At 38.2% G+C, this 24835-nt stretch overlaps 2 protein-coding genes and 1 pseudogene across 6 annotated transcripts in view; 1 reads left to right on the forward strand and 2 right to left on the reverse strand.

Moving 5' to 3' along the window:
- The first annotated feature begins 157 nt into the window (after positions 1-157).
- Positions 158-7622, forward strand: LOC122669531 (annotated as a pseudogene).
- Positions 7623-9297: 1675 nt separating this feature from the next.
- LOC122669091 (V-type proton ATPase subunit D) lies at positions 9298-18351 on the reverse strand. 3 transcript variants are annotated; one of them, XM_043865745.1, is made up of 5 exons: positions 18207-18351; positions 17841-17888; positions 16917-17734; positions 9595-9614; positions 9298-9534 (listed from the first exon to the last, which is right to left on the reverse strand). In XM_043865745.1, the coding sequence occupies exon 3, from the start codon at positions 17704-17706 to the stop codon at positions 16924-16926; it is 783 nt and encodes a 260-aa protein (XP_043721680.1). In that variant the 5' UTR covers positions 17707-17734; positions 17841-17888; positions 18207-18351; the 3' UTR covers positions 9298-9534; positions 9595-9614; positions 16917-16923. The 3 variants fall into 3 exon arrangements, with proteins under 3 accessions (XP_043721680.1, XP_043721679.1, XP_043721678.1); XM_043865744.1 differs by having other exon boundaries at positions 9298-9614; XM_043865743.1 differs by lacking the exons at positions 9298-9534; positions 9595-9614 and having other exon boundaries at positions 16693-17734.
- A 2540-nt stretch (positions 18352-20891) lies between these two features.
- Positions 20892-24835, reverse strand: part of LOC122668140 (uncharacterized protein At5g08430-like) — a 33886-nt gene continuing 29942 nt past the window's right edge. For all 3 annotated transcript variants that reach the window (XM_043864725.1, XM_043864724.1, XM_043864723.1), the window contains one exon: positions 20892-21872. In XM_043864725.1, coding sequence (XP_043720660.1) covers positions 21046-21872 — 827 coding nt within the window. In that variant the 3' untranslated portion in view covers positions 20892-21045. The remainder of the gene's footprint in view (positions 21873-24835) is intronic.

Here is a 24835-nt window from a genome sequence, read left to right on the forward strand (position 1 = left end):
AGTGAGGTGAATCCGAATCAACCAGCTAAGTTCCAACTTCTAGTTCTAAAATTCGAGCTTTATATGTAGCCATTACCCAGCAAGAAGAGTTGTTAATTTCGGTAAAAAAATCCTCTCCAAAGTTGTTATTGGATTCAGTTGCTCCAATCCAAAGATGTCGATGAATTCATCTTCATTTCCATCTCAGTTTACCGTTCCCAGGTATGTTACTTCGCGCCATATCCTTTCCTTATTCACATTTCCATGCTTGCCTCTTCGGTATATTCTTCCTAACCCCCGGAACCCCCTTCCTATACTGAAATATATTTGTAACTGTATTTTCCGTTTTTCACTGCTGTACTGGATTTAATTTATTTCCTGTACTTGTTCATGTGGCAATCCAAGAAGTTCACTTATTAGGGAAACTGTGGAAAACCCTCGATGGGTTTTTCCCAAATTCATAAAATTACGACAAAATTCAGCAAAACGCCAACTTTCGTCCAAAAACTTCTGTTTGACTGCTAACGGTGACGGGTTTCTAAGGGAATGGTGTGATCATTGCTGATCATGGTTCCCGGCGCCGAGAGTCCAACCTCATGCTAAGTAGGATTGTTCTCTCTCTCTCTCCCCTGTAATTCTTAGTCTTTGTTCTTGTTGCTTTAGCTTTTATTCCTAATTTCATTGATTGAATATCGTTTTGTATTGTTGGCTTGGATATCTTCAGGCCATTATTTATGGAACTGAGAGTTTCTTGAATTGCAGATGAGTTTGTAGCCATATTTAGAGAGAGAACCGGATACCCAATTGTGGAACCTGCTCATATGGTTTGATTTTTCTCTTGCTTATTTAATCTTCTATATGTTTTGTACATTTTTTATTTCCTTTATTTGGATTACAATGATGCATATGGAGGTTGTACCGTCTTCTCTTTTTGGTAGAGCCAACGAATAGGATATCTCTAGTTCTCTACTCTTCTTGCTGTTTTAAATCTTTTTAAGGATTTGTAGGGTCAACACATAAATTATTTAAAAGTGGAGGAGTGTTTAGTAAGTTTGTGTCTCAGGCTACTAAAAGTATGGTCTTTCGAAATCTTGCTATTAAGTTTATTGATGAGTCTGCTATATACTTGGGTACTCCAATATTTCTTAATAGAAAATATACTTTCAGCTTGGAATCATGTTATCTCCAGAGTTGAGAGAAATTTGGGTAAATGGAAAATCCTTCTTTTATTACAAGCTGCACATGGCATTTTGATTAAGTTTGTTCTCATTTCGATGCCAACCTATTGGATTTCTTGTTTTTATTGTTCAATAGTCTGTAATACTTTGAATTCTATTAGTTCTGCTTTTTGGAGAGGTGTTGAATTGGGGTATCGAAAATGGTCTCCAATTGCTTGGTATATTATATGTAAACAAAAAATTCTAGGAGGTTTTGGGTTTAGAGATTCGATGGTTCATAATAAGGCTTTGTTGGTTAAATTAGGATGGATATTATTTACTAATCCGTTTTCTTTTTACGGGCTCAAGTTCTGAAGGCAAAATATTTTAGAAATAGTGACTTATTAAATCCTATTGTGTGGAAGAGAAGAGGTTCTATTGTTCGGAATAGTATTGTGAGAATTCTACCTTCGTTAAAGCGTGTAATGTGTTGATGGGTTGGAGATGGGTTTAATACTTCCATCTGGTCTGACCTATGGATTCCAAAAATTGACATTTATACTTTGCCACAACATCTAGTTCCTCATCCATCTTTCTTAAGGGTGGGTGAGCTGATCATGAATGGTACATGGAGTGTTATTACAGTAATAAACTTCCTTTTTCCAGCATCAATTTCTAAAGAGATTTTAAGGATATCTATTGTTCTGAATTCTTCACCTGATAAATGGATACTTTATCTTTATCAAAGAATGATATGCTTACTACTTAAGTTGTTGCTAAATAAATTATGAAAAGAAATTGTGGTTTAGAAGTTCCTGTTAGAGCTGGTAGATTATGGAAATATGTTTTGTCTTTACCCATTCATCCTAAGTTTAAATTTGTTTTCATGGAAGGTTTTACATAAGGGGCTTTATACTAAGGTACAACTTTCGAAATTTATCATTTTGATATATTATGTTGTTTTTGTAATAAAGAGAGGGAATCAGATTGGCATACAACATATCATGTGACTTTAGCATATTTGGGTAGCAAGGCCATTAGGTCTCCGAACTGAACATCTGAGCAGTTCTACTTTGGTCCAGTTATTTCTTGATATAGTTTATTCTTCTTCTTTCTCTAAATTCCAGATTCAAAATATTCTCTAGGTAATTGATGTTACTTTCTACCTTTATATGGTATACTAAAAATCAAGTAATGTTTTAAAACCTCGATCCTAATCCTAACAGAGTTCTTCGGTTAATATTACATTATATCCATAATTCATTATCCTTCCCTCTTCTGGTAAAGTATCTCTTACTCCAGTTGCTAATGATGATCATGTTTCCTTGTTTGATGAGTCTGTTTGTGAGAGATACCAAAGATCATTGCCTATGGATTATCTGGTTATTATTTGTGATGGCGGCTATGACCAAAATACTGGAGAGTCAGGATGGTCATCAGTTTTCCTTTATAAATCACAATTACTTGTGGGTTTAATGGATCACATATTTGTAGGGAGCGTACAGGATACGGAAATCAGAGGAATGTTACAAGGACTGCATGAGGCACAAAAGCAAGGATGGAAAAGGTAGATGTTTGGACTGATTGCCAAGAGATGGTTGGTTGGCTTACTCAGGGGAGCAAGCAGGGGTGGCCGTGAGATCTTTTTGTTTTGTTATCTGATGGTGTTCAAAATATTAACTCTTTTTTAAGTGTGTAAATATAAGTAAGATGGATAAATCAGTATAGTAATAGTAGCGCATGAGTTGGCTAATAAAGCGAGGCTAAGAAAGTTAAACTGTTATGTGGATGATGTGTATTCAGTCTGTTTATCTAAAACTTTCTTTTTTTCATTAAAAAAAAATAGTGGGTGTATGGAAAATTGATATGAATGGAGAAATCATGCACATTTTTTGTTAATGCACAAAACAAGCCGAAAATGCCACTTTTTTATTTTATGGAGAAAGAAAATCTAATATTAATAGATTCAAAAGGAATACACATTATTTACATAGTATTTTAATATTCTAACCCTAGCTTTCCTATCTAGATCATGCGCAACTACCACTGCAAGTCTATCTTGTTTCAAAATATTTACAGACTTAAAAAAGTTAAGTGTTTGTAAACCATCAGATAGTAAAATAAACAGATCCCGAATTCACTCTTTCTTGCTTTTATGCGATAGCCAATTCACCATTTCTTTACAGTTCGTGCAAATTTCTATATCCTCTCAACACTGTCTTTGTGTTGCTTGTAGTCCTTGTAGTAATCCCCTGATTTTTTGCATCCATTGTGTTGCCTAAAAAGTCGTGATTCATAAAGGCCGCAAGAAGAGGTAAGAAGAAAAATTGATGTCTACACCGCTTTTCCAGTTTGTTGGTTGGTCATAGCTGCCATCACATATAACCACAAGGTGATCCACCGGTGACAATCTTTGGTATATATCAACCATGGATACATTTGATAAAGAGTTATTGATATCATTTGGAACAACATTAGAAGAAGGATTAGATGGGAAGCAAATGGCATTGGACTCATACACATATCGTGTAATTGACTGGATTAATTTATAAGGATTGGGACTCTTGTTTTGGAAAATATTTTGATTTCTAGTATACCATAGGATGTAGCAAGTAATAGCAACAACTGAGAGAATAATGTTAATATCAAATTTAGGAATTGAGGCCAAGAAACTAGACAACAACAACAATTCAGCCTTATCCCAACTAAATGGGGTCGGCTACATGGATCCTTGCCCTCCAATTAGTTCTATTCGAGGTCATACTTGATACAAGGCCTAAGCTATGCATGTCTTTCCTCACCACTTCTTGGGCCATTTTAAGTCTGCCTCTGGCTCTTTTAGTTCTTTCAATCTAAATCAAATCAATCCTCCATATTGGAGCATCCAATACGTAGTAGAACCTTGTGGATACTAAGTTCGAAGACCTAACGGGTCTTATTACCCAAATATGCTTACTAATCACATGATAGAAATAGATGTCAATCTGATTTAACCTCTTTATTACAAAAACAATCTATAACATCAATATCCATGAACTTTGAAAGTCTTAATTTAGTACTATCCCACCCCCCCTCCCCATGAATTACCTTCCACAAAGAACTTATGATGAATTGAGAGCCCAATCCACCTATCCCCACTTTGTATTTTCTTCTCTTCTCTGTCGTTTCTTCCACTCCATCGATCTCTGTGTGCTGCTGTGCTATTGTGATTACTCCAACCTGAGAAGGCTGCTCGAAGATCACTGCTGGTGTTTTGCTGGCCTGTTTCTGTCCCACTGCCAGCAATAACCGAACTTGGATAACTCTGAAGATTAAACTCAGTTTCCAGTAGGGTTTTGAGGATTGAACCCCACCCACAAGGGGCCTACTCGATCCCAGTTTGAGCCCATTCTGTGGGCTGGTTTGCTCTACAGCCTCAACCTTCTAATTTAATCACCAACTCAGATCCTCTGCTGTTCATCAGACCTGACTCAAAATTACAGCAAAGCCTCCTCTCCAAAGGTCCCACACTCGATCCAAGTTAGAGCTCAAGCTGGTGGCTGGTTTGGCGTGCAGAGTTTTACCTACTATTTTGGTGTTGATGCTATTTCTCCCAATTCTGTCACTGGAATTGTATGAAACTTTCAGCATCCTTCCCTCTCTACAAGCTACACTCGATCCCTACTTTGGTGGTATTCTCATGGCTGGTTTGGCTTAAAACCCTAACCTGCTAATTTGATTTTTGTGGGTTTTTTGGGACTAGTAACCTAGTCTTACATTAATTATGTAAACCATTATTAGACTTAACTACGACTTAGCAAGAGCTTAAGTAGTTAGCACGCCATTCTGGTTAAAGGACATATCTATTTATCCTGAGAAGAAGCCTGTGATAAAGGAAATTTGTAAAATAGCTTTTGAAACATTAGCTGGAAAAAGGAAATTTATTAAATTAACGTTGAATGTACCATGAATAATTAGTTCACTCACCTTAAAGTATGCAGAGTGAGGAGCTAAATCTTGTAGGAATGTGTGATATTCAATATTTGGAACCCAAGGAACTAAATCTTGTGGTAATTCCATCCCCTACTCAACGCACCAATTTTTTTAGAATAGGTAACACTTTAACACTTTAACCCAGTACACAAGGCTTCCACCACTGTGGGGTCTGGGGAAGGACATAATGTACAAAGCCTTACCCCTGTTTTCACAAAGAGGCTGTTTCCAAACTCGAACTTGTGACCACTTGGTCACAATGGAGCAACTCGTAACACTCTAACAATACTATTCCAAACTATTGAACCTCTTTTCCTCGAAACAACCAAGTTCAACAACATCACTATTGTAGAAATGTTGAGCCTTGAGAACTTTTACCTACAAAGCGAAAGGAGAAATAACCAATCCCCACCCTAACTTAGAAGAGCCTTATTATGAACCATAGTATCTCTAAACCCTAGGCCACCTAAACTCTGAGGTTGACACATAGTACAATAGTACTACACGGATAGGAGCCTACTTACGATGCCCAGAATTCATACCTCTCCAAAAAGCAGATCTAATAGAGGGATTGAATTAAGAACAGGACATCCAGTATGTTGGGATTGAATTAAGAACTGACTTAATCAAATTTGCACTCGTGCTTGAGATAAAAGTGGGATTTTTCACCTACCCAATTTATTTTTAACTCTAGAAACTACACTTTGGTTACTAGGTAATTTTTGTAGAGAGATATCCCTTGCGTGGAGAGGGAAATATCTCTACAAAAAAAAAATTAAATAGTAATTAAATAAATCTAACTTGTAGCTACTTAAACAAAAATAGAACAAACAACTATGCAGTACTAACAACTACCTAATAAAGTAGCAAACAATTAAATAAAAACTAACAAAATAGGAAGTCGGACTGTCCCCCGTGCATGGACTACTTCAAAGACCAAATAATGGGCTTAAGCCTGATCCATTAAGTGAACCAAAACCCAACACAAGGGCTCCAACTTGTTCTGCTCGATGGGCTAGGCTTGCTGGTCCTCTTTTCTTCTTCCTTCCTCGAAATACATCAGGGTGACACAAGAGGGTTCTGTGGGTGGGGACGATTGTGAGGGGTAATTTTACCTGGGGAGAAAGAGATGTGGAAGTTTACTTTTCTGGGGGGAATCAGGACCGAAGTTTGGAGCAGCGCTATTTGAATAAAAAATATAGGTCAAGTATAGGGCAGTGATATAAATTTCCCCAAACTACTTTGATTTTCCTCTTCCCTCGTTTTGCAATGATGTACCCTCTAAGAAACTCAGGCTGGAAGCCTCAATTGTATCATAAATCTTTCAAGTGCTGAACAATCGAACATATTATCTTGTCTATTTTTTGACCCAACTAATTGTTTGCGTACTAACTAGTAAATAAGCAAATGCTTTTACCTAAAGTTGGCTTGCCAACGAATTAACTATTTCATATGAAATGCTTATAGCAGACTGGACTGTAACTGAGCATAGGATTTACCTGATGGTGACCTCTCATCCAATTCCTGAAAGCTGAAGTCATCGGGTCTAAAGATGACATCTTTAAAATAAAAAAGGAGAAGGATTGATGTAAGTCTAATATCAAATTATTATATGATCTGGTGATCCCTTTTTTTTTTTTTTCTTTTTTTTGGTGGGGGGGGGAGGGGAGAGGGCCAGAGGGGGTTTAAAATGGGGATATATTTCTCAGTTTTTTCTGCATTTGGTGATGCTGACTTGGAACATTTATCTTTGGTAATGTAAATTTGTGACTGTAAGTGTATTTGGAGTTCTGGAAACCTGACCCTTATTTTTCTCAGTATCTTGTTAATTTAACCAGGAGTTGGCTGAGCCATCAATCAAAGATGCATTCAATTCATGTGTGGAACAAGGGGCACATCGTGTAATTGTTAGCCCTTATTTTCTCTTCCCAGGGTGGCATTGGTACAAGGTGCACTCCAGGGCTCTAACCTCATGAATTTAGTGGATCCAGGCTATGCTCTCTTCAAAGATGATGAAGATGGAGTAATTCTTGGGGAATCTTTTCACAACCTTATCTTGTTTTATAGGATATCCCGTCCTTAACAGCTGAAGCTGCAAAGGAGCAGTCAGATGTCTCATATATCATCACTGCGCCCCTTGGACTGCACAATTTAGTTGTGGTATTGAGTTTCTCGTGAAGTAAGATATTTGATACAAATGTAGTTACTAATTATAGTCTTTGAAATGCTTAAAATTTGGGCTTTGCAGGATGTTGTGAATGACAGAATGAAGCATTGCTTGAGCCATGTAGCAGGGGATGTGGATGAGTGTGCAACTTGTTCTGGAACAGGCAGATGTCGTCTCTGCTAGCTAGCTATTCATTAAGTGCTTGGTATGTTCGGATATATCGAAAATTACCAAGTAAGCTGCAATTACTTGCACTATCAATTAAACAACAGGCTTGATTTAGAGGTAGTCCAATGTGACCGTTTCTGGTAATGGTCTTACAAGGGAATAGCCCTAATTAAAGGGTGGAATGGACTCTGTAAAAAGTTCACTTAATATTAGAACACTGCTTAAAACCTGAACTGCATTTTTTCTTGTATATGTTATCGAATTATTGTTGTACACAACATATAGTGAAAATATAAGTTTATTATCTTCTTTCTGAATTGTTCGAGCCCTAGGTGTTTTGATCAAAATTAGTTTGACTTTCTAGTTATGTGATTAAAGGTTAGCAATGCCCATCTTCTCTGGTTTACCCAGTGCGTGTTGGTTGTGTGGCTTCTTTTCAATGCCTCAAGCAGTGAAGTGCATGCTTCATAAGTCAGAAAACACCTAGCAGTTTCTGGTGACGATCCAATTCTAATCACTTGGCTATGGGCTTCCATAACCTGCAAGTTTACCGTCAATGTCATCTGCTCCATCCACAGATCTCTCTCGTCCAAAACCAGTCTTGAAAGTCGCAGATTTTTTAACTTTATAATTGCCCTAGCTCGAGCATATGCTGGGGCTCTGGTCTCTTCATCAACAGTCCCTTGTGCTGCAATTCCCACACCAGTGATACATATAATAAAGCATCTGTAAGTAACCGTAAGAAAGTGAAACAGGTTCAGACATCGTGGTATACATGGGTCACAGGTTTAGGCTTGGTAGACACAATATGCTTCTTTTGGTTGAGAACAGATGAGCAATTTGAGCACCGTTCCATGGTTAGAAATCAGACTCTCACAAGAGTAATCTAGTGAGGAATCAGGGAAAATAAAGATGCTGAAATTCCCAAGGAATATTGACTTGGGGGTCAAACTTCCTTTATGAAATTTATAGACTGCAAGTGAGGTTTGTTAGTTTCTTTATCCTGTACCTCAATCTTACAGATCCTATTAGATAAACTCCAAGGTTTGGTGCATGGCATTGAATATCGTAGATGGGAGAATGGGTTCAGAATTGAAATTCCTAACAAATGTATCTTTCAATCTAGAAGAGCTTCAAATTCAAATGTGGGAACCCAAGAGGGAAAGAGAAGAGAAATCACTAGATCAGTAAAACCTAGAATTGAAGGAGACGAGTTGGGCTTTCGTTTTGACTGGATGGAGACGGGAATATGTTGTCTTTTGATTATGGATTTGTAGAGCCTGTAGATGAGATGGAAGGACAGGCCCTTGAACAAGAGCTGTGCAGTCGACGGCAAGAAAGCACCTAGAAGTATGGACAGACTCGACCCAACTGGTATATGGTTGCAGAAGGAGAATTTTGATGCATGGCCCTGGAAGTTATTTCATGTCCTACTATGACTGTTTTGAGTATGTAGTATACATAAAAAAAAGGAACTGGAATCGGTAGATACAAAACAGGTACCATCTCGAATTTTTGAAGTTATTTCTTTGTTGTTTTATATGCTTTGATGGACTTCCATGGAATAAATAGAGTGCAGCATACCAGCCAGACCAGATGGGTCCACAAGAGGCTATCGCTTACTAGCCTAGTGGGGAAGGTGAGATGCGTAGTCAGTTATTATGCTTGCCTACCATAACCACATGGCCAACATAATGATTATAGCAGAATCTCAATGGAAAATAATCCTCTCTAATTCCCTTAAACTGTGCAATACGGTAGTTTGGGGTGGAGTTGTCGACACATGACAGCTCGAACATCTAACGGTCCAAGCTCATTGACTTAACCTAGTGTACTATGCTCTTTTTTAATGACAAAAGATGATTCATTAATAACAAATAATATCCAAAAGGTTATTAGTGTACTCCCTCGCATTTTCCTAGTTCTTGCCTTGATAGCTACACCACCTTCGCTGTTTTTATAATAATTACAGAACCAAAAGATTTCAAAAGAGTCTGGGTATCCAAAAGAAAAGAAAAGCACTCCCATGGCCATAATTTATAATCTCTTCTTGGTAACCAATCCGCTAGTTCTTGAGAATCTGTCCAAACCACTATGGTGCTGCTTCTCAGCGGCAATGCTCCACGGATTCCTTGTTGTAGCACCCATGCCTCTTGCCGCTGCCAGGCTCCCTGCAAACCCATAGTCCATTAATGTTGATACAAACTTATTGCTATAGATAATTAACGCTGCCCATCCAGCCTCTTTTGAGTGGTGATCAAACCTCTCTAGTAGTAGGCAGGTTGGTGTAATCTTGAAGAGTAAAATGTAATGAAGCCTCTACCGTGTCATGAGGATAATGCATGTGAAAAAATATTTTAAGTCTTGAACCCATTTAGAAATGTTTCTCAGATTATGATTTGGGTTTGAGGACTCATTTTGTTAAAAGAGCATAGTTCCTATCATCAGTCCATAAGATATAAAAGGTAATTGCAGCAAAGCTGAAAATAGTGATATTATCCAATTTTGACAAAGCAGTGTGTTCTATAAAAGAGGGAAACAACTGAAAGATTACCCAAGTGACCTGCAGCACTGATTCTTTTCGATAAATCATATGATAGGGAAAGCCCTTGTAACAAAACAAATAAATATCATCAAAATGTAAAAACTTGAAAAGTCTAGCTCTAGTAGGTAAAATCACCATTCAGAACTTTCCAAAGAAGAAGTCTAAACTTGGTGTGAATCTTGAAAAGTCTCAGCCTATTGTGATGGAACAAGTTGGTGGCAACGACTGACCAATCGCTGACAGAAAACAGGCTATTAAAACAGGAAAGTAGCAGGTTACAGAATTAGTAACCAACAACTCTGATGGACCAGACCTTCCTGTTGAGGGTAGTACCTGTTGATGGGAATAATTCCTAAAAGTCTCAGCCTATTCTGATTGCTGAATGCTAAGTTATGAAGGAGACTCAGAATTATAATCAAAATTGCAACTCACTGAATACAGTCAATCCACAGACATTAAATGTGTCTCAAACTACTATCGAATGACAGAATATGGAAGAGCATTACAAAAATTAAAGATCCAGGGGGGCTGAAGATCACTGCTCTAGGGTACCAACCAGTTGAGCCGCTAGAGTGTTCTTGAATCTTCAGTCTGAACTCGATGAAGCAGCAACAGAACAGTCCTCTCCGCGTTCAACAGCAACTCCAGCAGTAACCACAGGCATCAAATGTCCCCCAGATGTTGAATATGTCACAGAAAATCAACTAAGAGAGGAAAAGGAAGAAGTTTTTTATTTTTTTTGGGGGGGGGGGGGGGGGGATGGAATATGACCAAAGCCTCTCACCTATGGCCTTGGTCAGTCTCACTGCCACTAGGTCTCTCACCTCACTGTATCTTACAGAACTTGATAAAAAAAACAACCAGAGCTTCAACTTAACAAAGATTTCAAAATAAAGAAAACTTAACAGTCCCCACGATCTGGTTTCGAGTGAACCAAAAAAACACTCAGCCGCCAGCCCATCGAACCATGGTCCCCATTAAGTGTGAGGGCATGGTTCCTAAGGATCCTGCGGCTATATTTCTGGCCAAGAACCTGTCTACATCACCTAGGACTTGCGACGCATAGGATAGGGGAACACAGGCCCATAGTTTGGGGAAGAAGGTGGAAGGGATGAGGGAAGTCGAATAAACCACATGATGGCTATCAATACCATTAATCATGGGAGCAAAAACTAAGAGAATTAACAATACAGAGAAAAGAAGAATAAGGGAGAAGGAAAATAGAAAAGAAGAATACAAGAAATAAGAATGAAAGATGAGGAAACCGAATTAAGACGTTGGTAAGAAAGGGAAGTAGGTCACCGACCAACAGCTAGACTACGGTAGACATTTCAATATTCTTATTCACCCGTCCATACTGATTCCAATCATACGTATCAATCTATACATGCTACCAACTAACATTGACTCTAATAAGGAAACATGAACTGGAAACTAACTCAAACAAGGAAACTAAAACTCCTACATATCTAGTCAATCCCCAAAATAAATTATACAAGAACCCAAAACCCTACCTACCATTATTAGACCAAAATTCAGACTTGGGTCGGGTTCACCTCAGTCTGGGTTTCCAGATCGGGTCATGCTGGTCCAGCCACGATAATTCTACTGCATCAACATTAGCAGAATGAATCTGAGTCTGACAAATAAAGGAAGGACCAAGCCACATTCTATTTTTCCCTCAGGTCTAAACATAACAGAATCGTGACCTGCATACAAATAACAGCATGGATACCCTCACAGCCTCACTAGACAGCATTTCTTTGGATTCATAAATTTTAGTTCTGTATTATCAATTCTTAAGAACTTTTTATTTTCTTTTCTGCTGGTTAAATGATCATTAAAACACAATGCACGATAGTTCACCTGGTTGACTCTGGTGCTTTTCTTTTTCATTTCATTTGTTTAGTTTGGCACTCTCGTCCAATAAAAGTTGGTTATTCCTTAAAGCTAGGGCAATTCCATAAACCATATCTCCTAATTCAGAGATTCAAAATATTCCAATGGGAGATTCCCTCTTCAAAGCAATGGATTTCAAAACCAATCAAAGCTTCCAATCTTCCATCCACAGTTAGATGGGTTTGCAACATTGGTTAACTGTCCTACATAAACCTGATGGAACAAGCAATAAATATCCTTTATCTCATTCATAGAAAGGTCTAAATAAGACAGAACAGAGAATAGAGAGGATACACACAAAATAGAAAGAAGCAAGAGAACCTAATGTAAGACTAGACCAGAATAGGTCTAATCCCAGGCAGGATCAAATAGAAAACCAAAAAAGATAACCAAAGAGAACAATGGGATCTCAAAAGAAATCTTAACTTCTCTCTTGAAAACCGAAGAAATTATATGAGGGAACCAAGAGAACAATGGGAACTCAAATGAGGGAACAATTTGCTTGGTTGAAGTAACAAATAAAAACCCACAAATTTGTAACCTGTTGAAGCAGCAATGATCTTGATGTGGTAATCTTTAAGAAATCGATGTGACAATCAGTTGAAAGAAAACCCAGCAGCTTGTAGCACGCTTGAACTCGATTTGAACAAAATTAGGGTTCAAATTCAATAACCAATGGAAAGGGAGAGGGGGGGGGGGGGGGGAGGGAATGGCTATCTCAGCCTGGGCATCTCACCCATCCTATCTCAGGATTTTCACAAAGGCTAAAGCCAATTTTTGTTTCAACTGTTCAATGCTATCCTCACCTATTTTACTCCTACTTATAAATTTAAAAAATTATTTCTTTATTAATTTATATATAAAAAATAATCAAATATTTTTTTTTAGCATGCGGACCCAGTGCCCTATAAGAGAGCTCAAGTGCTTTAGCTTTCGCACTTTATAAACAAGCAGCTAAGCTAATAAACGGTGGTGGGTGGGCAAAGAGTTGTATTTCGGTGGCTTAGTTTTAGAGGTTAGTTACACATCTATCTCACTTGTAACTACCTGACATATGCTATAAGACTATTGAGAAAGACCCGAAACCAGAGTCGCCAACGGCACTCTTTATTGTGTGCTCTGAGGTTAACTGACAAGTTAGAAGTCATCTTGAGTCCGCTAAAAGACTAGGGCTATGGTAACTAAACCGATGTCGGCTACAAAAAAATAAATACGCTAAAATATGAGTTAAATTTAATTCTTGCTGAGACTTCTCAAGACCATATAAATGCATATCCATCCAAATATTAAATATAATATAAATAGAAATTTTAAGTATAGATTACTATACTATTGATTAAGCCAATGACTATTCATGACGTACGTAAGAGCAGAACCTAGATAGAACGCGGAGCGCCGGCCCAGGCAGCCGATACAGTTACCATGCTTACCAGCTCTTACCATTGCCACCTATATCTAATCAAATTCGTGTACAATGTTAAAATAGACTTAGACACTAAAAAGGAAAGGCCTAACCCTATCCTTAACTAATAAGGTAACCTAATTTGACTAAGAATAAAGAAATTAGACTCAAAACAGAACTTTAACTAAACTAAGGAAGTAAATCCCGTTTTCCTACTTTCTACCCATATTTTAGGCTCATTAAATTAGCCAATTACAAAGTAAGCCCATGGGATCAAAGTCCCAATACATATATGACCCAACCCAAAGCATATTTCCACTAAAATAAGCCCTAAGTGACTTGTCTACATCAGAACTAGACCAAAAAACAGAGGACACCAAGCCAAAAGAATACAGAGGAAAATAGGAAAATATAAGAATACATGCAAAAAAGAATTTGTTGTCTGGAGAGATGGGAAATACTGATACCCACAAGTTAGACCAACAAAAGTTCCTGCCACCTTGCATTTTGTTTTACAGAAATTATTAGCATCATCTTATTTTTTCCAACCAAAACTTCACAAGTTTGCTTTCATAGACAAAACCCACACCATTCCTTGGAAATGAAGAAAGAGAATTGGATAAAAACAAGAACTTAGCATTTACAGTTCAACATCTGTGTCTTCATTCATTATTCATCACTTCCAATTTTTCTATATGTATCCCGGACTCGGCCCTAGAGCCCTATCTTCTTCAACCATCTGGTCTTTCTCCTTGATAGCTCATTCTGTTTAAGCTCTATGAAAGCAAGCATTTGGACTCAAATATGTCAGTTTAATCCAATTTGAAGTAAGAGATCCAGAACCTTCCAAGAGAAATTTTCAGATGGTCATTAGTCACCATATTATTTCTCAACCATCCTTGCATCTTTGTGAAGACCAACTACCTTTCTATCTTGCCTAAAAACCAACAAATAGGAGAAAATTTTCTTCTCTCTCATTCCTTATCAATTCCAGAAAAAATAATTTAGCCACATATCCATTCCTTGTATGTTCAAAACAATTCAGAATTTTGACCTAATTGGTTTCCAATGTCATAGGAAAATTCTACAAGATAAGGTTTTCTCAAACACATTGCTATGCATTGTAGTTTACTGATGAGAACAATGGCACGTCTTGGAACTTTGTGAACAATAAACCCAAGTCACGCATTCATGATTCAACTCAAACCCCAGTACCACACTAACAGTAAACAACTGGAATGACATTGCTGAATCCGTCACATGTTTACATAGACCTTCACTGAAACTTGGGCAACCAGTCCAAACAATAAATGAGGGTAATCCCTAAAACTGAGGACAATTTAGTCAAGATAGGAATTAAAGGTCTTGTAATACAATCAATTGAAGATCATTATGGCATTAAGGAAATAGCAAATAACATGCGAAGAATCATGATAAACCAGTTGAATCAGAAACTGCCTCAATGATCAGTAAACCCCCAAAACCTTAAATCCCAAAGCCAAACCCTAAATACTAAACCCTACAATGTAGTCGAAATACAATTTTGCAGGTCAATGCATGTCTACAAAGAGCATATACCAAATATTTGAAGAAAGAAAGAAAGGAAAAGGAGAGTGGATAGAATCAAGTATTCACTGTCTAGTAAACAAAGATCAAGTATTTAGTGAAACACACCCATAAAACAACAATTTGTCCTCCCCTGGAAAAGATGCATTACATAGAAAAGAAAGTCTAAAATTCCTTTCTTGCCTATGCCTTAGAAAGGTCTTGATACAGATCACATCCCATGGAAGAAGAATTTTCGGATTTGGGTTTGGTTCAGTTTTTTGGGACAAGTTGAACACGTGGTTCAATAATTTAGGCCCAAATTTAATCTCCACTGGGTTATATGGGTCATGGGCTAAGGAATTTTGAGTTTTCTATCGTAACGGGCCTGTTTTATAAGCCCAAATATTAGGGATTTAAGCCCTACACTGATTTAAGTAGTAAGTTTCTATATTGTAATAGTTTCTAAGTTGTAATGCTATTTACTTCTAGGCTAAGTTAGTATTGCTACTTAGTTGTTTCCTTTTCTTAGATTTTCTATTTTTTTAGATGCCATATTGTAAAGGATCTCTTTCTATTTAGAAGAGCTTCTAATTTAATAATTTAGCTATCAACTACACTAAATAAAGGAGGGGACCATGCTGCCTACAGATTTTGGCTATTATTCAATTGAATGTTTCCCTTTGGTGGTGATGCTGGAGTAGCTCTTGTGGTGAAGCAAGTGCAACCCAGGGTGGTGAATCGTTGGTTTGGGACTCATGGTGAAGCCTACCCTGCAGAAATCCCCTTCTTTTCTTCTTCTTCTTTACTGTTCTGCTGAATTTTCCAGCAAAGCTTCTTCATCCAATCAAGACCTATTTTGGGTGACTTCTGATCTTTATTTGGTGTTTTACTGTTATATTTACCTTTGCTTCTCTTCCTCACATAATATTCTGCAGGTTTATCTAAGTTTACTGTAACAATTTCTGTTCTATCCATTAAATGCAGAACTTCAGACATGCATTCCTCTCTAACCCATGGTTGGATGATCTTTAATTTTTAGTATGTTATTCTACTCCTTCCCCTCTACATTCGACCCAAACTTTGGTGTCCACCCAACCAGCCACTTGTGAGTTTTAGTTGTTTTTCTTTAAAAGGCTTATGGATTTGATTGGAGGGAACTAATAAAATTGGCTTAGCTAGCATTCCAGGAGAACGACATCATTCTGTCCTCCCCCCCCCCCCCCCCAAGGCCTACATTCAGCAAAAACTGGATCCTAACACTCCCCCTGAAAGAAAATTAAAGGATGGGAACAGCTACAATCGCCAATGAAGAACAATAATTCAGAATGAGAATAGAAGCTCACATAACATGGGATAGTAGAGGCAATTCCCAAATACTGGGCCTGCTCTCCTCTCTATGCCCCAATGAAAACAACATATGAGAAGACCAAAAGGCAATATGGTCATGGGACTACAGAGGCAAATCCCAAACTTAGGGCCGACTCCACTCCCTGTAGACGAATGATAGATTCAGCCAGATGGAGCAGGAATAATTGCTCTTGACAAAGCTTTGCATAGCACTGGAAAATGAACTCTTAAGATATATTTTGATGGATTGGCAGTTCTATTTAGTTAACGGAATAATTCATTGTGGTATTTAAATCATTACCCTTTTTTTTAATTCTCTTTTGATATATTTATTTGAATTTTGAATTAAAAACAAAAGATTTCATTCGCCAACAGAAATTTCCTTGTCACCATCCGGAAATTGATCTTAATAATTTTAAGAAAGCCGATGCCATTGAAATTCAGAATAATTTCCAACCTAGTCGTGAAAAGTACAGATCAAGGAAGAAAAAATTAGTAAACTAATTTATACTGAACACTACTACCTTCACATTATTATTGTTTAAAATGTCAAACACAGATGAACATATGATTGTGAATTAATTATACACAAAGGTTCTAGAAGGATGCAGACACGACACCCTTATTCAGAAAATAACAGCATTAAGCAAAACACAAAAGGAAGAATTTTCTGCAGTTAAACATGCAGCACAACTAAAAGACTACAAACTCCCAGAAATCAAAGGAACAAACCTCTAAGTCAAAAAATTATATCCTCATCCTTTTCCCCGCCAGACAACAAGGTGTGGGCTGAACTTATGGAAATCCCTTTTTGCAATGAAATTTTTTCTGCACCCTGTTCCTCTCTAAAATCTTTGGATGCTGCGCGCTGCCTTTCAATCTCCCTTCTCTTGTAACCCTGTATCTTCTTCAATCTAAAGAAGTCCTCCCTTTCAAGCTCATCCAACTCACCCTTGATATAACTTATCGTATTTTCCAACCTCGGCTTCACAACATTCTCTAGGGCATTAACCCTACGGTTTGTTGTTTTAATCGCCTCATCAAGCGTCAAAAACGATGTCTGCAGTGATGCAAGCTCAACAAGAACCTCAATTGCTTTGATGTAAGCAGTACGACACTGCTTTACCTGCTGACCACCTCGAGCCAATCCAGTCAGATCATTCTTGGTCTCGCCATCAGTGAAGTACTCAAACTTAGGAAGCTTGACACCAGCAACATTTTCCTGCCGTGCCCTGACTTTCAAGGTCGCAGTCTGGACGTTCTCGAGGACAACATGTTTGATATTCTCTCCAGCAATATACTTAGCCTCAGTTAGAGCAAAGGAGGAATCTTTCATGATCGTTCCCATTGACTCTTTTGTAGCGACAATCTTTTTAAGGATCTGACGGAACTGCACCGTTAAAGCGTCACTCTTCTTCTTGAGGAGTGCGTGACCTCGCGTGGCTCCGACTAGGCGAGCCTTAATGACTCCGAGCATTGTAATAGTAGGAACAACGACCAGGCGCTGGCTTTGGCCCGACATCTTGTAGATGGATGGATATTCAGAAACCCTAGAAGGAAATTTGAACAAAGATGACAACTTCAATAAAATTTAACAGAAACAGCTATTTCGAAAGAGGGGGAGGGGGAAATAATAAGTGATGCCAGATTCTGTACCTTGTTCAAAATTTTCCGGAAGATATTGCCCCGTTTGTGCTTGAAAGCCTGATTCAAGAAACAGAAACGGGAAAAGGAGATGTTTTAATTAGAGAAATCCATTGATCTATGATCTATGTGACGCAGATATGATTGTTTCAACTTTCAACTAAACATATGATTCCGACAATAGAATGAAGCATTTTAACCGAAAATTTGTGAAAATTTATGTTGACGCTACTTCTAAACCTAAAATTTCTAACTAGACCTCTGATGCATTGGACAAATAATTTCCCGAAAATTGTCAAAGATCATAGTCAAGACAGAGAGAGACAGATTACACTTTCATGGAGTAATCTCAATTGAGATTTGAGAAAGAGAGCTTACACTTTACAGGGTATTCCGATTCGTCGCGCTTTCGATGATTTAGCGGTAGAGATCGCCGGAATAAATGTCGAGACGGGTTCGATCAGTCGATTTCAATTTTCATAAGAGATGTCAGAGTAGTCGAAGAAGCATAATAATACACTTAAATAAATTAATAAAACCAAAAAATGGTAAAGAACAAACAAATAAGGTATATAGCATATATACACATGAAAACGTGGCAACACATGCATACGTAAGCCACGAAATCTACGATCCCAACTCCCAACTACAAAGAATGACAGTGATCCTGACCTTTCATATGGACTCTCCCTTCTGGGATAAGTGTTTACGGTCTTTCTACATAGTCTACTGAGACCCACATTGGGGAAGAATTACCTACACGACCCAGTTACAACAAGAGTTACTCATATATACAGACTGCTTCTTCATCCTGACCTTTCATATGGTATCCCCTATTACAACTTTTTATTTTTACAGGTCATATATACTGAAGGATCAAGATCGACTCCAGAGAGCAGGGAACGCTCAGGGGGCTGCCATCCGTTGGGCTGTGTCGCACACATTCCTAGATGTGCGCTGAGATGTGTGCGGTACAACTCAACCGCTAGATGCCCCTTGGTAGCACTCTGGGTGCACGCCTCCCTGGAGACGAGCTAAATACATAAACTGATAGCCCCCTAGGTCTGAGCCACATAGAAGCCTACGAATAGGAACATTGAATTCCATGAATCGGAAAAACAGATCCTCTACGACGCACTACCCCGTCTGGCCTGTGCTGCGCGGACACAAGACCGTGCCCAATGACTACCTTACCCTTGCCCGAGTGCCTTGCCCGAGCGGGGGTAAGGCGGTCATTGTGCATGGCCCTGTGTCTGTGCAGCACAGGCCGAATGGGTAGCTGCATCGTAGAAGATCTGGATCCCCATGAATTTGTAAGGTTAATATAAAATTTTTATTACTTGAAATTATTGGGATTGATGCATGATGTGTATGAATGTATAATAGTAAAAAATAAAATACTTTTTTTTACATCAATTAAAGTAAATATTTTTAAAAAAATTTGAATATTTTTAGTAAAAAATAAAATACTTTTTTTTACATCAATTAAAGTAAATTTTTTTTAGAAAATTTGAATATTTTAATAAAAAAAATAGTGTTTTAGGAATTTTAAGAAAATAAAAATTATGAATAGACTTTGTGACCAATCATCTTCAACCTTGATTTGTCAAATATGGAGTTTTGGTGTTTGAAGGGAACTTTTGCATGCACGGGGGCTGGACACAAAACCTTTTACGATATAAAAAAAAAAAAAAAAACCTATGATTTATATGAAAATGACATGAAAATAGTGATTATACCTGGTTGATTGAATTTTGACTTCTTTTTTTTTTTTTTTTTTCATGTTTATTAATGGGAGAGGAATGGGTATGCAATAGCAGAGTCATTATGTGAACGTGATCCGAACTCACTATAACACCTTATGTGTCTATCTCTCCCTCCTTTGTAATGACTCTTTTACCCTTTAAAGAGGGAAAGAGAGATAGACACATAGGGTGCTAGCATATCGTATACTGCTAGTATACCCATTCTTTTCCTTTTTATTAATAGTTATTTTATCAGTTTATATATGGATGACAAATGCTCAACTCAATAGATGGATCTGGAATGGGGATTCAGCGCAATGATAATGTTGAGCGACAGGTGAAAGGTGTAGCGTATCTTGTGTTTCATAAAGCCTGAATTTTGGTTACTTTGGCCGATCTAGGATGATATTGACTAATCCATTGATGAGATGAAAGTTATAGTATGATTAGATGATGACATGGAGAACATGATCACAAATTTGAATCATAGATAGTGATCTGCTCACCTGCAGCTTAACTGATTTTCATATATAAATATCCGATTTCTTCCTATCCGAATTTGGTTCTAGTTCTAGCTTGTGACTGACCTTTTTCCGTCTCATGGAACCCATCTCACATATCTGTAAAGGGATACAATCCCATGGCTATTGGCCATTCGTGTTAGTGGGCCACCCTCTCTCTCCCTTCCAAACACGACAATCATGTATTTGTCTAGGTAAATCCATTATTGGCTTAGATGACAATTGACCTTATTGACCTCACCCGGGGGAAAAAACCCAAATTTACCTAGATGACAATCGACAATCAGCTTTTCCTCCATATCCGGAAGCTAAAAATACGTTATAGCACTTTTATTACCAAGATGCCAACCAACTTTTTCTCGAAACTACATGTTTAGACTTTTGTTCGGTAGCTTTTCCCTCACATTTTCTCCTCTCGTTGGATCTCTCAATGTGAGGTATTTTGAGCCACTCAGATATAATCTTTTATTATCGACTATTGACTTGACATGTAAGATGCTAATATAAACAGAAAGTGAATATATCCCTTGCCCTTAATTTTTTTTTCCCTCAAAATGGTGTCAAATACTCAAACAGAACATTGAACACCTTAATTATAAAATAAGTCTGTACATGTATGTCAGATAACTAAACTACAGCTAACCAAGTTGAATGCAAAAAGGACAGAGAAATAAAAACTTAACATGTTTGATACAAAGAGACTCCTGTTTCTTATACACAAGGTGCAAAATGATATCTGACAACTAGCCATAAAACAATTCAACTACAGTGAACCAAGTTGAATGCAAAAATGAAAGAGAGAAACCAAACGCAACAAGTTTGACACCAAAAGGACTCGTGTTTTAATTTCAACGTGCAAGATGATATCTGACAACTAGCCATAAAACATTTCAGAAGAAGTCTACTGTTTCAAATATTCACAAAAATACAAGTTGATTCCAACAATCGTGTTCAACTCATTGGGAAGAAATGGCCAAGAGCATCGGTCAGCAAAACTGCTTCGTCCATGCTCTGACCCGTCTTCCATACCTTGAAATCTGGAGCAAAGTAATTACTCTCTTCCCAACGTTTAAGCGCTGACATTGGGAATGGACCCTGTACCTCATTGTAAGGATCCACATAATGCCAAATAGACCTGGAAGGATCCTCAAGATTCTGGTTTTGGGGGGTATTACCAGGACATCTATCATCCTCAGGAATTTCATCATCATCATCACTTACTTCAACAACCTGAACTGCTGAGATCCTTTGCCTCTTTACCATAGTGCAGTTTCCATCGTTGTCATCTAAATCAACAATTGCTGCACCAGTGTGCTCAACATCTATTGGCTGATCCTCCTTTTCTGTCACATCGGTGAGAGGAATCAAGCTACCGCATGTAGAACCTTCAGCAACTACATTTGTGGGATTGTCTTGCTGCTGCACACCTCTACTGGTTTCCTCATCAACCTGTAGTAGATCGTGTTGCTTCTCTGCAGCAATGTCTATTGGTTTGTGGTCCTGCAGTTGAGTCTCTCTATTCCCTGCTTCTTTAACATCCAACTGTTGCATCTGTCTACTGCTTTCTGCTGCAACCTCTATTGCTTGGTGTTGCTGTATGATATTACAAGCGAGCAGTTTCCCTCTACTGCTCTCCTCGACCTCTATGGGTTGGAGTCGCTGTTTGGCTGCAGCACAAGCAATATTTATTGCCTGCTCATCAAGCTTTACTAATTGATGTGGATGTTCTGCAACACAAGCATGATGTTTCTCCCCTTGAACAAGAACAGAATTTTGATCTGAAACAAAAATGACATCAATGTAACTTGCTCCTGTTCTTCCACAACCAAGGCTAAGAACCATGAACACCACCAGAAAAAAAAACCAAATCTACTTTTATTATGTATAATCAATAAATTTGTAATTGATTGAAAATAGAGAATTGGTGTTCTCCATTATTTTTCTACAATTAAAAAATTACATACAAATCAGTACCATGCTCAAGAATCATAAAAAAGCCCAGTTTTACATTTAATTCATTCCCCAACCCTGGAAGAAAGCCAAAACCAAGTTAAATCCTTTGACCCTGAAATGAGGAAAAGCATACCCATACACATGTAATCAAAGGAACACCTAGATACACTTACAGGTGTCAGCAGGCACAGAAATGTATTATATATAAAATACATTTCCGTCCTTTAATAACCAACTTTCTCAAAATCACTTCACCTACAATAATTATTCCTTCTCAAATACAAATTGTTCCCTTAAATTTCACTACGCAAGATTCAGGTTGGAATGAATTGATTTGTTTGGTTGAAACCCCTTGTGGTTTTGATTGCTTGTGTGAGCCCTCTTCCCTTTTTTCTTCGTCATCTTCTCCTTTCCTTCTCTCTTTCTTTACTTCCCTCGTATATCATATGCTTTCCAATTTCGGTTTGGGCCATTAACGATCAGTACAGAGAATTCATTGAAACTCATTCAACACAAATCCAATTGGCTCAAGATTTTGGGGCTTGAATCATCTCCCAAGGGTGATTGAAATTCAGGAACCCAGGTCCAGAAAACTCTATCTGCTAAGAGATCTTAACCAATCTCAGAACTAACCTGAACTTCTACTGCCAGATCTGAGCTATAGGAACAGCAGATAAGTTTTAACCTTTTCTTGACTTTCCCATTATACCCTTCTAAAGTTCCTTTATTCTCCTTTATCTTTAATTACCTTTAGTTTCAAATCTATCTTCATACAAAAATATTATTTCCACTTGTGTCTTTCCCTATTTAACTACCAAATCATACCAAATCACCTCTTGAAAAATCTGGTTTATTATGATATTGCCATTCGATCATATATTTGAGTTATTTATTAATTGGGCGGGCCCATTAGTGATACGAACAAGGTTTCAAGACCCCGGATCTGCATCAATTGGTATCAGATCCGAAATCCTCTATTTTCAATGACGATTGACCATGAATTTAATACTCTTTTGTAGCGGTTAGCGGATGGATTGTTGGATATAAAATCGGATTTCCAGGATCTTCAATCAGATTGGAGAGATTCTACCGAATATATCAAATGCAGACGTGATAAAGTGTGCAGAGTGCTAGATACCTTAGAGGACAGATCAATGGTAATAGAAAAAGTGGACAATGAAAATGGCGATCAAGCAAAAGTGAACGGTCTGACCTAGGGCTTCAATAGGGTCAGTTTGGCCGGCTCTTTTAAAACCCCAGTCCAACCCTAAGTCCCCTTAGTTGGGCCCAGGCCCGATCCGGCCCTAACTCAGGGCCAGAAAATTCCAACCCTGACCCACCCTCAGGGCTGGGCCAGACCGGGCTGCCCCTGATTGGCCCTGACCATGGGGAGGGGTGGGGAGGGAGATGCATGGGCTGGCCAGGTTGAGAAGAAGAAGAAGAAAAGAAAGTAGAAAGAAGAAAGAAGAGGAAGAAGAAGAACAAAAAAAGAAAAAAGAGCACAAAACAGAAAGAAGAAGATAGGGACAGGCCAGGCTTAGCCTGAGGCTTCAACCTTGACCCAGCCCGGGTTCCAACACTGACCTGCCTGCCCTTAGGGCCAAGGTATCTCAATCCAGGCTTTGTTCGGGCTCAGGGTAGGCTCGGGCCATCAGGACCAAACTTGCACCCCTAGTCCGACCAAGGTTGCACTTGAAGAATTGATCAATGGTCCGATTTCAGTTATGAAACCGCACAATCAGATTGCCATCAAAGGAATGCCATCTACTAATGACCATCAAGAGATTATAACAGTTGATCATGAGCTGCCCTGGATCATCGTCGCATCAAAGCTGTTGATTGTGGATGTTGATCTAGAGGTGCTAATCCTCTCATTTTTTAGAACTCGTGGTCGAGTTTTTCTCAACATCCGGGGAGTTGATGCAAGAGCAATTCCTTGGACCAGCCCAAACCCATTGGGGGATCCATATGAAGATGAACCAAGTCCAATTGGTTTTTTTTTTGGTTCAGTAGGATATTTAATATATTTATTTACGGTAAGAGAACGCTAACCAGATGGATTGTTGGATATCAAAGCAGATTTTCGAGATCTTAGATCAAATTTGCGAGTGTATCGAAAATATCAAACGCATCTATGATAAAGTATGCAGCGTGCTAGAAGCCTTAATTGATGGATTAGTGGTGATAGAAAAAGTGGACAACGGAAATGGCGATCAAGCGGAAGTGAACGGTCCGATCAAGGTTGCAGTTGAAGAATTGATCGACGGTCTGATTTCAGTTATGAAACCCCACAGCCAGATTCCCATCAAAGGAATGTCGTTTACTAATGACCATCAGGAGATAGTGACGATTGATCGTGAGGTGCATTAGATCATCACCCCATCAAAGTTGTTGATTGTGGATGTTGATCGAGTGGTGCTGATTCTCTTATTTTTTAAAACTCGTGGTCGAGTTTTCCATAGTTATCAAGGCGTCGTCTAGGCGTCCAGGTACCTTGGTCGCTTTGATAACTATGTGTTTTTCTCAACATCAAGGGAGTTGATGCAAGACTGCAGGAGCAATTCCTTGAACCAGCCCAAACCCATTGGGGGATCCATATGAAGATGAACCAGGTCCAATTGGTTTTTTTTTTTTTTTTTTCCGGTTCAGTAGGACATTTAGTATATTTATTTATTAGGTTTTTAACTAGTTGGGTTTTTCTTGTAAATTTTTATTTAATTTTAGTAGGCCAAGTATTGAAAGAGTTTTGAGTCCAAGTTTTGATTCAATTCAGAGTCCCATATAGAGT

Source organism: Telopea speciosissima, chromosome 7 (genome assembly GCF_018873765.1).
Source record: "Telopea speciosissima isolate NSW1024214 ecotype Mountain lineage chromosome 7, Tspe_v1, whole genome shotgun sequence".
Taxonomy (NCBI): Eukaryota; Viridiplantae; Streptophyta; class Magnoliopsida; order Proteales; family Proteaceae; genus Telopea; species Telopea speciosissima.

What these genes read in the sequence shown, in the direction of transcription:
- LOC122669091 (XM_043865745.1), bottom strand. Translation starts at nt 17,706, where the DNA reads ATGTCGGGCCAAAGCCAGCGCCTGGTCGTTGTTCCTACTATTACAATG.